Below are 16,931 nucleotides of genomic sequence, written 5' to 3' on the forward strand. Positions count from 1 at the left end.
CCCATACCAACTTCTTTAAAATTGTTGACTCTTGTTTTTATTGGTATTTCTCTGATTGCTAGTTGGGTTGAGAATACTAACTGGCTGTGAGGATTTCTAGTGTGAACCGTCTGATCATTTCCTCTGCTCGCTGTTCTCTTGGGCTATTTGTCGTACTTTTTTGTAAGTTGGAATTCTTGATGTAGCCTAGTCATGGGTTTAGGTTTATCGTATAGAAATATTTGATTTTTCTGTAGTTAAATGTGTCAGTTCTTTTATGGCTTTGGGGTTTTATGTTTTGCTTGGCAAATCCATCTTTGATTATAAATTTAACTATTCTTTATGTAGATAGTCTCTGATAATACCTTTATAGTTCTGCTTTTTTTTTAACTTTCCAATGATTAATCCATCTGTGATTTCTTTTTTTAATGATTTTTGAAAAATTGAAGTATAGTTGATTTACAGTTGTGTTTGCTTTAAGTGTACAGCAAAGTGATTCAGATACACATATGTATATATACATAAAATATATACATCTATATTCTTTTTCAGATTCTTTTCCATTATAGGTTATTACAAGACATTGAATATACATCACTGTGCTATACAGTTGGTCCTTGTTCTTTATATGCATCTGCATTTTCTATACTTAGTGTTAGGGGTCAGAGTTTAACTTCACTTTTTCCCACATTATTTTATTGTGGACAAAAAATTAGTCAGTCTAAGAATTGGAAAATTTAATTCAAGCTGAATTTGAGGATTATAACCCAGGAAGAACATCTCAGAAAGCTCTGAGAACTGTTCTGTCAGTTAGAAATCAAGACACACTTATATAAGTTTTTTTGAGACAGAGGGTGGTACATCAAATGACATATTATTGACAGTTTACATAATCCAGATCTAAGTCATCCACTTGGGTCATGTGACCCCTTACAAGGTCAAGAAGGGATGTTGTCTTTTAAGGAGTTGTCTTGTTGATGCGAGGAGAATGTTTCTCTTTATGGTTGAGCAGCTATTTTCTGCTGATGGGGGAGGTTTGGTCAATGCCTAATGCATATATACAATGCACAGTGAGGGAAGAAAGGTGTCCAAAGGGCAGAGAAGAATTTTTATGTTTAAATAACATATGAATTTTATTTCACATTATAAATAGTTTCTTCTTTCCCAGTGATTTGAACTGCCACCGAGGAAACTCTTAATTACGAATGCATGTGGGTACAGTTCTGTTTTCTGTGTTATTACCTATGGGTTTTATACCCAGCTAGTATAACCAGGACTTCCCCGTTAGTGTGTTATTGCAAAATTATCTTGACTCTTTCTGCGCATTTCCTCTTCTGTGTGAAATTCAAAATCACCTTGTTAAACTTCTTAAAAATGCTGTTTACATTTTAACTAGAATTCTGTTGAATTCATAAATAATTGTAGGGGAAATGTAACAGCATTTCGGGGAGTACGTGGCAGTATTTATTTTTTCCCATCCCACACAGGAATATTTAGGCCTTTTTCTGTGTCCTTCATTAGGTTTTCTTTTATCCGTGTAGGCCGTGCCTGTCACGTGAGATGGCTGTGTGTTTCAGGTGTGATTGCGGTGGGTGTGGGCTTACTGGTTATCGCTGAGCTTGCGCATTGTTTCATGCATACGGTCCTCTCTGGACGCTCCCTTCAGGCCCAACACCTTGGCTGCAATGAGCCCTTTTGGCCTTCGTCCCTTGGCAAGTGTGAAGTGCATTTGATTGTTCCACTTTGGGGGGCTCCCACCCTCTCACCCCCAGGGGGAGGCTTGGGTGCCATGTGGCCGAGGCCGCCTTCAGCGTGTGGTCCAGGCAGCGGCCGCTCCCACAAGGTGCATTTTTATGTTCTAACATTCCCTGCACAGTTCTCTCTCCTGACACTTCCTTCTCCTTTAACTAGTCATCCCTGTGGGCTGCTACTGCTTCCCTCTGTCCCTCCTCAGTCTGCTTCTCATTTCCAGCAAGTATGGTACGAAGAACTTTTTTTTCTTAACCTTATCCTAGTGAGCTGCCAGCCTGACACCCTATCACCTCCCCAGATCTGTAGTATATATTTCATACAAACAGAGACTGTTCCCTGCCTAACTAGAGTAAGAATACCAAAGGAAACTTACATTCTCATCACCCCTAACCAGTCCTCAGACCACATTCAAGTTCAGTCGTCCCAATCCCATCCTTCAGAGGTCAGCATCACAAATGCCGTTAGTTGTCACATCTGAAATCATGCGTAGCTTACAGGGTTTGTGTTTTTTTTAATGTTTGTACTTTTATGTGATTTTTAAAAGACTTTATTAATGACAGTTTCAAGTTCACAGCAAAATTGAGAGAGAGGTGAAGAGATTTCCCGTAGACCCCCGCCTCCTGCACACGAAGCTACCCCACTATCAACATCCCCCACCAGATGGTACATTGTTACAACTGATGGACCTACACTCACGCATCGTAATCACCGAGTCCTTACTTTACATTACAGTACACTGTAGACGTTTTGTCCACTCTGTGGGTTTGGACAAATGGAGAATGACTTGCATCCAGTTCCATTGCCCTAAAAATCCTCGTCCTCCTCCTGTTCATCCCTCCCTCCCCCGATGCGTTCAGTTTCTGTGTGTCTTTCGTCTCCTTCAGGCTACAACAGTTGCTCACTCCTTCCTGGCTGTTCTGTCCTCGGCACTCTTGCAGAGCCCGGATCTGGGTTTGCAGACGGCCCTGCACTTGGGTTGCCTCAGGTTCCCCAGTGCTTAGACCCAGGCTGCACCCTTGGGAGGAGCATCACAAAAGTCATGACCCCTGCCCCCCATGCCAGATGCTCCCAACTCCTGGGGGGCCCCCTCGTCCTGTTCAGGCTCTGACAATGGCCAGGGGATTTTTGAGGTGCACGATAGGCAGCCTCCTCATTCCTAAGGATGTAAAAATCTCCTGTGGGTCCCAGTCTTGCTTTACAGGTGGAAACTGAGTCGCCAGGCACGTGGGCCACGAGGGAACGTCCTTCTTCAGGGCGTTGGACTACGCAGTTCCCCTAAATATCTCCCAGGGCAGGGTTTTCAGGAGACTTGCGGCTCAGCTGTCGTCCTGGCCGCTGTGTGAGTGAAGAGAAGGAATATAGAGTTAGTGAAACTGGCATTTAAAAAGACACATTCATATTTTTGTCGATGTTGTTTTTATGGGCAGCAGGTATACATTAAAATACGTTCTGGGTCCTGCTCTAGTGGTGCCCCTCACCCAGACGTGGCCAGGGACCCCTGCCAGTGCTGTGAGAGGAGGGCGCTGCTGGGAGGTGGGTGGCGATAGCAGGGAGGTGTTAGTTCCAAAAACAAAGGAAGCGACTTGTACTTTATTGACTTGAGTCACCCCTTCTATTACAAAAAGGCCTAAAAGAGAAAGTGCGTTTGTGGGCGGGAAAGAGTGTGGCCTGTGAGGTCCAGGATGGCCCGCTGGAGACCCTTGTTCTGCTTCACGTGTTTTTTTTTTGTGGTTTGGAGCAAGTCTCTGAACCTCATCTGTGAAATGGGAAGACCAGCCCTTACCTGGGAATGAGCTGCTCTGTTCCTGAAGAAATGCCAGTTCCTGAGGAGCACCGGATAAATGAAGCCCACTGCACTCCTAGCTACATCCATGCTGGAAAGTTTCCTCTTATTTCTCTGGTCGCTGAAAATAGAGTCATTACTGTTAACACCTTGTTTTTACGTAACTCTGTGTAACCATCTCATTTGATGCAATGAATATTATCCCTGTTTTGTAAATAAGAAAACCAATACCCACAAATTTCTTCCTAAGATCGTTGAAGGCACCTTGGAGCTTGGACATGTGATGGCAACTCTGTCCAGCTCTTTCCCACTGAGAGCAGGTGAAAGTTCCCCTGGAATATCCTGTGGTACAGGAATGGTCCGCTGAGGAGTATCTGTGATGGCCAGTCTCCGAGCCCCTTGCTGCAGTTCCCGGGGGGGAGGGGGAGGGTCTCCCCGCTTATCTCTCACCTGCGCTCCCCCACCCTCGGGTGCCGCCCTCTGAGAGAGGATGCAGATGGAAGCAGTCTGGAGGAAGTGTCCATAGAGTTTTCATTTGCATTTGAGAAATCCCCATGGGTTCGTCCCTCAAACATTGATTATTCCTGATGAATCACTTACTTTGAGCCAGGCTCTGCCCCAGAACCGGAATCCTGCCCCCACCCTGTGTATCGTGGAGTGTAAAGGGAGGACGATTAGGGCAGGACTGTAGGGACAGACCAAGGTGCTCGAGGGCGCGGAGAGGGCAGAACACACCTGGTCCTGGTATGCTAAGACCCAGTGAGGGAGGAGAGGGGGGTGGACCCGGCATCTGCAAAGGCCCAGGGGTGGGGAGAGCATCAGCTCGAGGATCTGATGGGAAGACAAGCATGCAGAGTGTGGATGGAAAGGCTGCTGCAAGGCAGAAGCAGAGGGAACCAGGCAGCGGGACTCCCCTTCAAACTCTGTTCTGACCGGAAACGTGTGGGAAGTTCCTGAAGAGGTTTGAGCTGGGGTGTGGCCCCCTCCGATTAGTGTCAGTTCCCTCTGGCTGCCCTGTGGGACGAGGCGAGGACAGGAAACAGGAAGCGGGATGTTCTGGTCTGTGAGGGATGATGCTGACCTGGGGTGGGTGATACCCCAGCCCTGAGACAAAGTGGGTGGGCCTGGGAGGGATTTATAAGGGGAAGCAGAAGGACTTGCTGATTGAAACGGTGGGATGCTGTGAGGGACAAAGCCCAGCATAAGTCCCAGGTTTCTCCCCTGGGCAGTGAGGGGTGTGCCCGTGTCATGTATTGAGTTCAAGCGAAAAGCCCCCATTCATGATCCAAGAATTCATCCTTCATGTAAATCTTCTTCACCTGCTCTTAAACATTGACCTAATCAGGGGGTCTTAGTTTCATGACTTCAGGAATCTACCCATCATAACACTTCTTGTTGAAGAACACTTTTATGGGATACTGTGTCCAGATACACAGAGCTTCCAGTGAAGAGCTTTACGAGGACAAAATGATTTTATACTAAATTGTCATTTAAGCCACGTACAGTCTGTAAGTCCTTGAAATATGAAATGTTGGATCTTTTTACGTTTTGCTCAATTTTCTAGTGTGTATATATTTTTAGTCTCATAAAAATGATAAATTATATAAATCTATACAGTAAGTCCCCTACCTACGAACCTTCACGTTGTGAACTTTCAAAAATGCAAATGTGCATTCGCATGTCCAATCACGTACGTTAGTTCACGCGTCTGGCGTACATTGTCCCTTGCGTGTATCCTCTACAATCGGTTGTGCTTTTGTGTACTTTACAGTACTGTATAGAGTACAGTAGTACCGTATCTTTATTTCAAGCCCGGGACGTCCGGAAGCAAGCGTAAAAGCAGTGGTAATAGCTGATTGTGTTAGTTGGGTACCTAGGCTGACTTTGTTGGACTTACGACCAAGTTGGACTTACGAACGCGCTCTCGGAACTCCTTCATATGTAGGGGACTTGCTGTGTACTATGAGGTAAGGGGCTCCATCATACAGTATTAATAACAGCTAATATTTATTACGTGCTTACCATGCTCCCGGCACCACTGGATGGGCACTGCATGTCTTTACTCCCTCCGTCCTTTAGCAGTCCTATCAGGTAGGTACTGTTGAAATTCCCACTTTACCTGAGGAAACCGAGGCACAGAGAGGTTAGAGTGCCTGCCTGAGTAAGTGGCTGAGCTGGGATCTGACTGCATGCACTGTCAGAGCCCATGCTTGGCCCTGAACCACACCGTGAGTGGCTGTTAGCAATGTGTATGTAGAGAGTGTGGCTTTCAAACCTTTCAGAAGTGTGTGCTGGGCAAATGCTATTCTAAACGTCTCGGAGCGTTTCTGAGATCCTGTATTAATCGGTTCGGCACCTTAGCATCTCCCCTTTTTGGTTTCAGCTGTGGAACAACTATTTTCACCTGGCTGTCGCTTTCCTCACTCAAGAGTCCTTGCAGCTGGAGAATTTTTCAAGTGCAAAGAGAGGGAAAATCCTTAACAAGTAAGTCCACGTAGCCCCAAAGGCACGGGCAGGAGCCTGCAGTTCTATTAGCACAGTCTTCTTGCGTCGTCTAAGCCAACTGGGTACCAGTTGAGGTGTAATCATGGTGTAACGAGAGGGTGGTTTCACACCGTGAATTGAGTATTGCCTTTTGTAACCCATGAATGCAGATCTAAAACTACAGCTTCATTCTGGTGGGTTGCAGGTCAGTCAGTGTCATTCAGGACTATTAGCACCGAACAGAATGGGAGTTTCGGGAGATAATTGCTTTTGCTGTGCACCGTGCTCATGTCACACCACGTGTGGTTTGCTGTGTTGCTTAATTCTCCAACGCTGCTTCAAACAAGGAAGCTTCTGACGGAAGCTGTTGGCGTCTTGGGATTGTGGACCAACTCATCGCAGAGTGATGAGTCATCTGGGGTTCCTTCTTTGCAAGAGATGACCCCGGTCCTCTTCCAGGCGGGAGATCTGAAAGTGCTTAACTAGCCCTTGGATTATCCTGAAAACGTCTGAGAAGCCCCGGGGAAGCCAGGATCCCTGCCTGGCTCCTTCAGCACTGCATCCTGAACAGCTCCTGGTCCAGGGTCAGCAAAAGAACCCTTACGTGGGTTTCTTTGCAACCCTTGGGCACTCTGAGGGCCTTGCCACCTCTCTCTCTGCCTCAGTTTCACCAGCGTCTCAGTTCTCTGGGGGCCCCTTCCATCAGTACATCACGTTGCTAAGTCATCTGTCCCTGTTCATCACTTCGTAATCCCTCTGAGCCGTGTTGACGGTTCCAAGGCATTGCCAGCCTGGTACCATCACTGAGGTTAGAGATTCCAGGGCCTCTCAGAGGGGGACAGCCGCTCAGCCCTCCTAGTATCCCAGGAGAGTGTGTCTCCCTTGCAGACCAAATGGAAAGCACACCATCCCTGGGGAGTAAGAAGTAGTTCAGCCGATATTTACAGAGCACGCGTGACCTGCCAGTGGCTTTCTAAGAACGTTTTATGCATTTTTCACATAGAATCATTCGAACAAAAACCAAAACTATTCCATAGGTTCTCTTATCATCTTTATTTTCCAGACGAGGAAGTGAAGCAGGTTGTGAACCAGGGTCCCGTGTCTCACACTGAGTCATTCTAACTCGGGCAGTTCAGAGCCCGAGACGTTTAGCTGGGCTGCTTTTAGAACCTTAAATCCTTCCCTGAGCCATCTAAAAGTCAGCTTTCATCGGGTCATCTTGGGACTTCCCTGGCTTCCCTTCCCAGTGGTTAAGACTCCCTGCTTCCCAAGTTTGATCCCTGGTCGGGGAACTAAGATCCCTCATGCCACGTGTAGCAGCCGAAAAGAAAACAAAAACAAAACAAAACATCGGGCCGTCTTTCCTTCAAGCTTCCGCAGTTGAATGACTGGTCTGTTGGCCGTTGATAGAGACAAGTGTTCCTTCTTCAGAAAGGGAAATGCACCCCGGGTGGCGTGTGCCCAGTGGGTGCCCAGCGGCGATGGCAGGGAAGATGGCCCCTGCTCCGAGCCAGCAGAGTTTAACCCTCATCTTGGCTCAGGAGACAGACTCTTCTAGGCAGCACCTTCCGGGGACTGGCTCAACAGGAATGCTACCACTTTGTGAAATGTACATTCCCTCAGTGCTCCCAGGAAGTTAGGGGTGGCTCCCAGCTTGCTGTCCTTGATGAAAGGCTGTCATGGCGAAAGCTGTTTGTAATGGAAACACTAGTAACCAGCACACACAGGACTCGGCCCTAGCCTCTCCCCACCAGAGCCCTCCAGAGCCCTGGTTATCCTGTCCTGCCCCCCTGTGTGCAGTGCTCACGTGGGGTGAGGCCGGGGTCCAGACCCAGCTCCAGCCGACACTGGTGCCCATTCCTTGCCAAGCTTGTAGCGCATCCTACCCTTAGAGATGCCTGCGGAGAAGAATTGAGTTTAAACCGGAAATCTGCCTGAAAAGAGCTAACATCTCCTTCACGGTTTGGAGAATAAAACCATTTGATTTGAACATTCTCCGGTCAGGGCGGGGCCTGTGTCTCTCCCTGGGCCCTTTCCTTGTTTGTGAGAGCATTAAAATCTAAGCTAGAGCGACACCAATACACGCATTCACCACACAGGGCCTTGTCCACCAGAGAAAACGTTTGCTTCCCACATCGTGCTGTGCCTTCTGAGGCTTCAAAGCCAAGGAGAATTAAACACAGCCAGCTGGTGTCGCCCCTCCCAGAGGGCCTCCGAATCGGGCTTTTAGAATTCTGTCTCTCACAGCCGTGGCAAGGAGAGACTCCAGATTTTCCCTTTGGAATTGTCTCATGGGTCCCCCGAGGGAAGAAGCCCCAAACATTTCAGAAATTGGCTTTGCAGGAGTGTCTCAGCGCCTGTGCAGTCCGAGGGGCCCTCTCCCAGGGGCGCAGGTTCAGTGTGTGGCCGTGACAGGCCGCGGAGGAGGAGGAATTTCCAGCATCTATGTTAAGCGCTCCTGGCCTATGAGGCCGCGTGGCTGAGATAAAACGTGGGTTCCCCTGTTCGTTGTATTCACCCTGCCTCTTGCTACACCTTAAACACTTTATCATCCATGTGCAGTTTTAATTTCTAAATAGCAAAACCTGCATGAGAAATATTAGGAGATGGTCCTACCCAAATGCTTAAATTTCCTAGTGCCTTAGAAACGTTTTAATTTGTTTCACATTGTGCCATGTACTCATGGCACTAGAGTCCTGGTGCTTGGCACCCAGAGACACAAAGTTCACAGTCTAGGGGGCAGGTAGCTGTGCAAAATTACATGATTGGAGTAGAACGGAAGTGCTCCCCAGGTGCCTTGGCAGCCCGGAGGTGGGCATGTAGGACTCGGCCTGGGTGGCGAAGGTGGCTGAGATGTTCACCAGACTGATTGACTGACCCCCTTGTCAGCAAACAGCCATTTGCAAAAGGGGTCATCGCGTCCTAAGGGGCAGGGCCCACTCTGTAAGCAGAAATGCTCTGCGTTGCTGAAGTGTAAGTGAGTGGCCGGGCCTGGAGTGATCGGAACTTGGGGTCAAGGTGCGAGGGACCAGGTGACACGGGGACTAACCCCAGGCGTCTGAGCTAATGGCGGGCTGCTGGTTTCCGGCACAGTGGAGCGTAATTCAGGGGGTTATTTTCTTCTAGAGGGAAAGGCCGTGGGGTCTGAGAGTGGAGTGATGCCCCCCTGTTTACTAGCCTCTGGCTGTCCACGTCGGCTCATCTACTGCTGTAGGGTTTGTGAATCCAACCCAGGGCTTCGGCATGAGCCCCCTCTGCCCCCAGCGCGGCCCTTCCTCTCTGCCGCGGCCTGCACCTCCTCCCGCCTGCCTGGTCCACAGCGCTGTGGCTCAGAACAACAGAAAATCCCAGTATCAGAAGATCTGCCTGTTCGTTCCCTCTTGTTAAGCTTCCCGTCCTCCTGGTGACCTAGGTTGGGGAGATAACTAGGATATTTATTCCAAACGCATTCCCCAAAGCACATGGGAGTAACATCAAAGAATGGGCCATGTAGCGTGCAGAACACTGATTAAGTCAAACCCAAACTGAACACAAGATTTGGCAATGATCCACAAAATGAATAACCTCTAGGAAGCGAAGTCCATAATGAGAACATTTAACGGACTCACCTTCAGACATCCTTGGCGCTAGTGACTCCTAACAGACAGAGAAGGCGACAGAATGCTAACCCTGACCTTCCTGAATGTCCCGTCCTCCATCCCCCACGCCTTGCACGTTACGGGGGCTCCGGAAGCGTGAGTCAAATGTGAAAGAGCTGGCTCTGGATTAGCTGCCAGCTTGACCATTTTAGTTTGTAAGACATCGTGCGTCCTAGCGTTGGGGCAATGGGGCGATGTGACTGCAACTGGCCTTCTGTGTTCAGGACCAGACTGCCTTCTTGAAGAGGAAAGGGGTTCATGACTGGGCCTCCAGCAGCTCTAAGCATAAAATGCCCATTTAAAAATTCCAGCCCGAGAGGGTAAAGTGTGATGGCCAAGCCCAGGTCAGTGGATTTGAACCTACTTGATTAATGTGGGTTCTTCATGGTACCCTCTCCCCAGTTGGTCCCGGGATGTTTCCCATCCTTTTCTGGTTCGTCTCGTTTTTCCTATAGAAGTCTATCCTCAGCTCACTGCCTCTTCTAAGAGGACAGGTTTCACTACTGGACCAAAATATCACAGTGTTTCCAAACACTGGGTTCTGAAACATCAGTGTGTTAATTCATACTGTACACATTACTTTTTAGGGAAACCAAAAGGAAAGAAGTACACAGTGACAAGCCTTGCTTTGCAGTGTGACCTAATCTGAAGCTGGAGTTGAACGTTCCAAATTATAAAAGGAAATTATTTGTGTTTGTGCTAATTTTTTTCCCAAGAGACTCAAATTATTCCAGATAAATTCACTATGTACTAAGAAATAGAAGGGGACCCAAGGAGATGGACTCACAAGCTGTAACCTGTGCTAAGGTCCTTTTCGAAGAGTTAATTAAGTGTCCCACATGCATTAGCGATGCTGTATTCTTTTTTTTTTTTTGTAGTTGAAGTATAGTTGATTTATAACATTGTGTTAGTTTCTGGTGTACAGCAAAGTGATTCAGTTATATATTTTTTTCAGATTATTTTCCATTATAGTGAATAGTGAATAGATATATAGTGAATAGATAGTGAATATAGTTCCCTGTGCTATACAGTAAGTCATTATTGCTTACTTCTTTTATATAAAGTAGCGTGTATCTGTTAATCCCATACTCCTAATTTATTCCTCCTCCAATCCCTTTCCCCTTTGGTAGCCATAAGTTTGTTTTCTGAGTCTCTTTCTGTATTATAAATAAATTCATTTGTATTATACTTTAGATTCCACATACAAGTGATACTATATGGTCTTTGTCTTTCTCTGTCTGACTTACTTCACTCAGTATGACAATCTCTAGGCCCATCCGTGTTGCTGCAAATGGCATTATTTCATTCCTTTTTATGGCTGAGTAATATTCCATTGTAACTATATACCACATCTTCTTTTAGTGATGCTGAATGTTTTTGTGTGCACATATTTATTTTCTTTCTTAAAAAAACTTTTTTAATTTTATTTTTTTATACAGCAGTGTCTCCTGAGTTATCTGTTTTGTACATATTAGTGCATATATGTCAATCCCAATCTCCCAGTTCATCCCACCACCCCCTCATCCCCCTGCCCAGTGATGCTGAATTTTATTGAACGTGATAAAACTTTATGCAGTGGAGGACACATCAGACCCCTGTGTCTAGTAAGGCTTATTCCCGTCCGTCACATTTGGGGTCCCGTCTCCTCCCACCTCCCCAGAACTTACCAGTCTTTCCCATAAAAATAACAGTGTCTCACCCCACCCATCATCTCCCTCCAGCTCCCTCCGTGCCTCTCTCACTGCACACCCACACCCACTCCCGATGCTGGCTGCGGGCCAGCTCTGTCCTGGGCTCCCAGAACCCCTCTGTAGGTTTCCCTCCTAGCGTTTTGGCCTCTCCGCCGCTCCCTTGTCAGGCTCAGACTCCTCCCTCCACCCATTAAGTGCAACAGCTCCTCAAGTCTTGGTGTTGGGCCTTCTTATTCTGTTCTCTTTCCTTAAGACAGCAGTTTTTAAATTGTGCATCTCAGCCCTTCACTGGGCTGGGATAGCAACTTAATGGGCCATTGTATTAATTTCTTAGAGTCATCTGCCATAATGTAACAACACAAACTAAGGGAAACAACAGGAATTTATTGCCTCACAGTTACAGAGGCCAGAGGCTGAAGCCAAGGCATCAGCAGAGTTGGTTCCTTCTGGAAGCTCAGAGGGAAGACCTTGTCCGTGCCTCTCTCCTATCTTCTGGGGGTGGGTGGCGCCCATCCTTGGCGCTCCGTGGCTGTGGCCCCCATCCCTGGTGCTCCGTGGCCGTGGCTGTATAACTCTCGTCTCTGCCTCCCTCTTCACGTGGCCTTCAGCCTTGTTTGTCTGTGTCTCTAAATGTATCCCTCTCCTTATAATGATGCCAGTTCTTGGATTTAAGGCCCGCCCCATCCAGCATGACCTTATCTTAACAGGATTACATCTTGTAAAGACCCTCTTTAGGGGGTCACATTCACAGGTAGTAGGGGTTAGGGCTTTAACAGATCTTTATGGAGGACACAAGTCAACCCACACGACCCAAGACCAGCATACATTTTTTCCCCTTTTTTTTTTTTCAGTGACATAGAATATAAGGAAGCATCAGAATTGATGGCAGGTAGTAAAGTTAAGTCTTATTTCATAGAACTTTTGTATACGTACATTTTTATGCATGCTGCTTAGTAAAGTATATTTCTTATTGCAAAAGAGTTTTTGAAACTTAAAAAAAATACTTATAAACCTGCCTCTGCAGCCTTGGTTCACAGCACACCCCTCCTCTTGAGGGGAAGGAGTCAGGCAAGCTCCCTGTCCTCCAGTCTCACTGCCTTCTTTGGTCCGTATACTCACCTACCCCCACCCCCACCCCGCCACAGGGCCTTTGCACCTGCTGGTCTCTTCCCCTCTCTGTCTGGATTACACCTTTCCTTTTTCAAATCTTGAGTAAATATTACTGTCTAAGAGAGCTTCTCCCACAGCCAACCTGGACCCACTCCTCCAGTTTTTCCTAAAGAACTGTTACCATGGCCTCCAAAAAAACATAAATAATAACAAAAAAAAACTACTATATATACATATATGTGTGAGTTTCGTATGACTGTTTAATGCCCATTTCTGCTGCATGCTAATAGTCCCTCAGGTCTGTGGATTGTGTCTCTTTCCCACATTATATTAGTGGCCCCATATTAGCTCTGTGCCTGGCCTTCAGTAAGCATTTAGTAATTCATTAAACAATGAATAATGCTTACAGAACAAATTAATCTAAAAGACCATTGCAACCATGAAGGGGATGCTGTGATGAGGCCCACTCTGAACTTTTAAAGGAAGGACCAGCCTGGCTTCGTTGCTTGTTAGGACAGACGAGGGCACCGTGTCCTCGTTCTCCCAAAGGCCTGGGAGATAGATGAGCATCATGCCATCATTATCCCAGTACTACACATGGGGAGACCAAGGGTCAGAGTGGTCAGGTAATTTTCCCAGTGTGCTTAGATTTGGTCTCAGGTTGGTCTTACCCCCAGGCTTGGGCTCTCTCTGGTGGACATGGGATTTCTGCTTTTGGGGGCAAAGATTCAGGAAAGCAGGTGCTAAGGTAAGGTCTCAGAGACCAGAGTCATGCTATTTTGGGTCAGAGTTACAGGCCTGGATGTGGGATCTGCCATCTACCTGGGCTGTCTAAAGGATGCCTCCTGGGGGCTCCCTCGGGCTGGCCGTCTGGAGTTGTCCACTCACTTTGTGGGTGGGCACAGGCGACCTGGGGGTGGTGGGAAGCACCAGGTGACTCCGGATTTGCAGAAACAGGCACGTCATTTCACCCCCAGGAATCTGCTTCCTCAGTGGGAAGACAGCTACGGGAACGTCTTCTTCCTCACCTTGTGGTCTTACTGTGAGAATCAAATCAAATGAAACACACCACACATGCACTTTGAGGGGTGAGACGCAGTGCTGTGCTGCGGCATCGTGGAAGTCTGCCCTCTCTGGTCCTCGAGATGCATGCTGGGGGTGAAGAACAGGAATCCTTTGGGAGTCTGGAGACTTGTGCCATCTCTTCTCCCCTTGCCCTGTGACCATGGCCAAGTCATTTTGCTTCTCCCGCAGGACTAGTTCAGTTCCCTCAACTATAAATCGTTAGTCATGGACTTAGTAACGATCTCTAAGGCTGCCACCAGCTCTGGAATTCTCTCTCCAGGTAGGAGCATGATCCCAGATACACTCCATTACTGCTTTTTTCTCCTCCTTGGGGCAAGGATTACAAATGGTTCAGGAATCCCTCTTAAGTTCTGGTGACAGCTGTGACTCCATTTGGGGATTACGCTGAGAAGTGTATAGATTTGTCAAAGCTGCCTTCTTATTAAAATGAGAGAAAAGATCAATCTTACTGCTGGAGAGATTCCATCCTGCCCTTTACCTTCCAGCTCTGTACTCATCTTGTACCAGCCTCGAGCACCTGTGTCTTACTTGACTATTATAATGGCATTTTTAGCACCTTTCTGCCAGAGGCTTTACTCTCCTGAGCGACGTGCTCTCAGATCTTTGCTAATCCCCCCGTTCTGAAATACTGTGAAGACACATCATTCCCCATGTAGAAGACAGTGAAGCGTCACTGAAAAATGTAACTCAGGCATCCTTGAGCCCCTCACGCTCCGCCGGCACCAGGAACAGAGGCGCTGGGCGGAGAGACAGGACGGGGTCGGCTTCCCTCTCCTCACATGCCTCCTGGGGTCCCCGGGTCAAGTCCAGCGCTGGACAGACAGCAGTCACTGTAGGGCCTGAGGCATCCATTGGGTCACTCCTGGTGATCCGAACCCAACCTGTGAGCCCGCTGCTGCCAAGGCTGTCCTGCGCTTTATCCTTCTGAACTTTGGGGTTTGATTTGAATTATTGTAAGACCTGGAAGAGGAAGTTGAGTCGGGCCAGCAAGGCGCAGACACTGATGGAGGTCGGCCTGGCTTTAACCATTTGTATTTTTCAAGAGATACTGTTCCGGGCTGAGAAGGAGTTGCTTGGCAGTTAAGAGTCTTTAAGCTTGAGTTAGTGACAGGCCCACCCCTGGGACAGGTTCTCGCCTCCTCTGGGCCTCTGGCGTCCTCACTGTGTTGAGGTCTGAACACCTGGCAGCAGGGGCTGGGGTGTTTACGTTCTCGGGGTCCTCCCTGCGATGCCACACTCCTCACCTCCCCAGACATCTGCTCCCCTGAAAGGCAGCTTATCCCCCTGGACAGCGCAGACCCCTCCAGCCTGAGGAGGAAGCATCTGCCCTGGTTGGAGCGTGGTTTTCCTGTCCCCGGTCCTATTCTCCTGGTAAATGCCCAGAGAACGGTCTTCCCAGTCATCATGCAGCCACCCACATCCTCTCCAGGCCTGGGTGCTGGGACCCCTCTGTCATTCCTACAGGAGCAAAATGGGGATTGGAAAACGGCTCTGCAAGCCTCAAAAGGGTGCACGCCTCGCTGGTGCTCAGATCCTGTGCCCCTGGGGCACTTCTGGGTGCCAGCTAGGCGCAGAAGGGTGGCCCGGTCCCTGCTCCCTGTGGCTTGGTGCTGGGAGCATTCCTGGGCAGAGATCCCCTCTCTCTCACTCACCGAATTTACCTGCACCAGCGCTCCCCTGGTGTCGGGCTGGACTGGAAGGTCGTACATTCACCTCAGAGGACCAGCTTGTCCTCGGAGGAAGGGGTGCAACACTGCCCTCTCACTTCAGTTTCTCCACGGGTACAGTGAATGCCCAGGCACCTGTCCGGCTGTGATGCTCCCAAGGTTGAATTCTCCAAAGAGGAGCTGCTGGGTGCGTTCATCTTTCCTGGTTGAGATTCTCACAGGGTCTGCTGTCCTTTCCTGCTGTAAGTGACAGACGGGTGCTTAGGGTACCCGAGACTTTGATAAAGGGTAGCAGCCAGCTGGAGCTGTTGATTTACCAGCCGGATCTCTACCTGTGGAGGCACAAGTCGGTCATCTGTAATCAGAGCTTTTCTTCCCACATGAGCTGACATAAGGACGCACAGAGCAGGCGCCACGACACAGCTGCTACACTGTAACACTGTAGGATAATTTTGCAAATTATTATTTGTAATAGAATCAGCCTTTTCCTTAGGCAATAAAGGAAAATGTTAAATTGCTCACAAACTAATAAAGGTTTATCTTCTGAAACATCAAATTCTGTTTACTCATGAAACACACACCCCCTCTGCTGACCCACTGGGAAGAAAATTAGCATTTATTTTTGCTGGTACATAAAAACAGGGGAATGTTTGTTGACATCTTTTCGTGTTAAGCCCTTCCTTACATTGAAAGTGATAAAGAGCCAGGAGCTGGGAGCTGTATGAAAGAGGCCTTTCCTGCTCTGATTGTCTAAGACTCCAGGGCTTAATTTAACATATGAGAACTGCTTATTGTGTGCCGGGCTGTAGGATGTCATTTGGTGTCTGGTTCCTGGATGCTTATAACATGCGTGGAAAACAAACTCCCCCTCAAGCCAAGGAGCCGGGTTCTCTTTCTCCTGCCATTAGAGACTGAAGAAAGGAAAATACTTTCATTTCTCTCCACCACCTCCCCCATGTTTCCACAGAGGGGAGGATCTTATGTAATCTGTGGTGATGGGAAAATGAGATCCCTAGCTGGATTCCTCCTCCTTCAGTTCCTTTTGGTGGCAAAAGAAGTTGATGCTTTGACACTCTCTTTATTTGTCTCAGGGATGGGAGAGTTTCATTGCACTTAAAAATAATCCAAGTCTGATTTTCAAATGCTTCATAGAGTGACTCAGCGTTTTTCCTGTCCCTGGTTTTCAGGTACGGAGATATGAGGAGACAGATTGGCTTCGAAATCAGGGACATGTGGTACAACCTTGGTGAGTAACTGGGACTTCAGGGCATCACGGTGAACATCATGACTCGGTGGTGGGCGATGCCACTGGCCCTGTTTGTCAGCTCTGGGGCATCTTAAAAATCTGAACAGCTTCTGTCCTTCCGAGAGCAATTGCTACCTTTGCAGTAAGTGCTTTCAGTGAATAAGAGATGGGAGACCAAAGTAAAGGGAAGGAAATCTGATTGGTGGAGAAAACAGAAAAGTCAATAGAGCGCCCTCTTGTGTCAGGTGAGCAGAGCTCTGCCTTGGAACTCTTGCTCCTGGGCAGAACTACCATTCTCTCCGTTTCTCATGAATCAAAGCATGTAGCTCATCCTACTGTTATATAGTCCATCACTTATTGTATTCAGTTTCACATAATCTACCTTCCAAAGGGTTTATTCTCCAACTCAAAACTAGACCCTGTATTTAGGTATACTGCCACCAGGTGGTGGTAGACTGAGTACTTGTGCAATCAAAACAAGAAGGGATACGTGTG

The 16,931-nt window shown here is 47.9% G+C and overlaps 1 protein-coding gene across 4 annotated transcripts in view; it reads left to right on the plus strand.

Annotated features, from left to right (window-relative positions):
* DOCK1 (dedicator of cytokinesis 1) overlaps positions 1-16,931 on the plus strand; it is a 529,068-nt gene that overhangs the window by 414,260 nt on the left and 97,877 nt on the right. For all 4 annotated transcript variants that reach the window (XM_060127083.1, XM_060127084.1, XM_060127085.1 and 1 more), the window contains 2 exons: positions 5,898-5,998; positions 16,378-16,436. In XM_060127083.1, coding sequence (XP_059983066.1) covers positions 5,898-5,998; positions 16,378-16,436 — 160 coding nt within the window. The remainder of the gene's footprint in view (positions 1-5,897; positions 5,999-16,377; positions 16,437-16,931) is intronic.

The sequence above is a fragment of the Lagenorhynchus albirostris genome, chromosome 16 (assembly GCF_949774975.1).
Source record: "Lagenorhynchus albirostris chromosome 16, mLagAlb1.1, whole genome shotgun sequence".
Lineage (NCBI taxonomy): Eukaryota > Metazoa > Chordata > Mammalia > Artiodactyla > Delphinidae > Lagenorhynchus > Lagenorhynchus albirostris.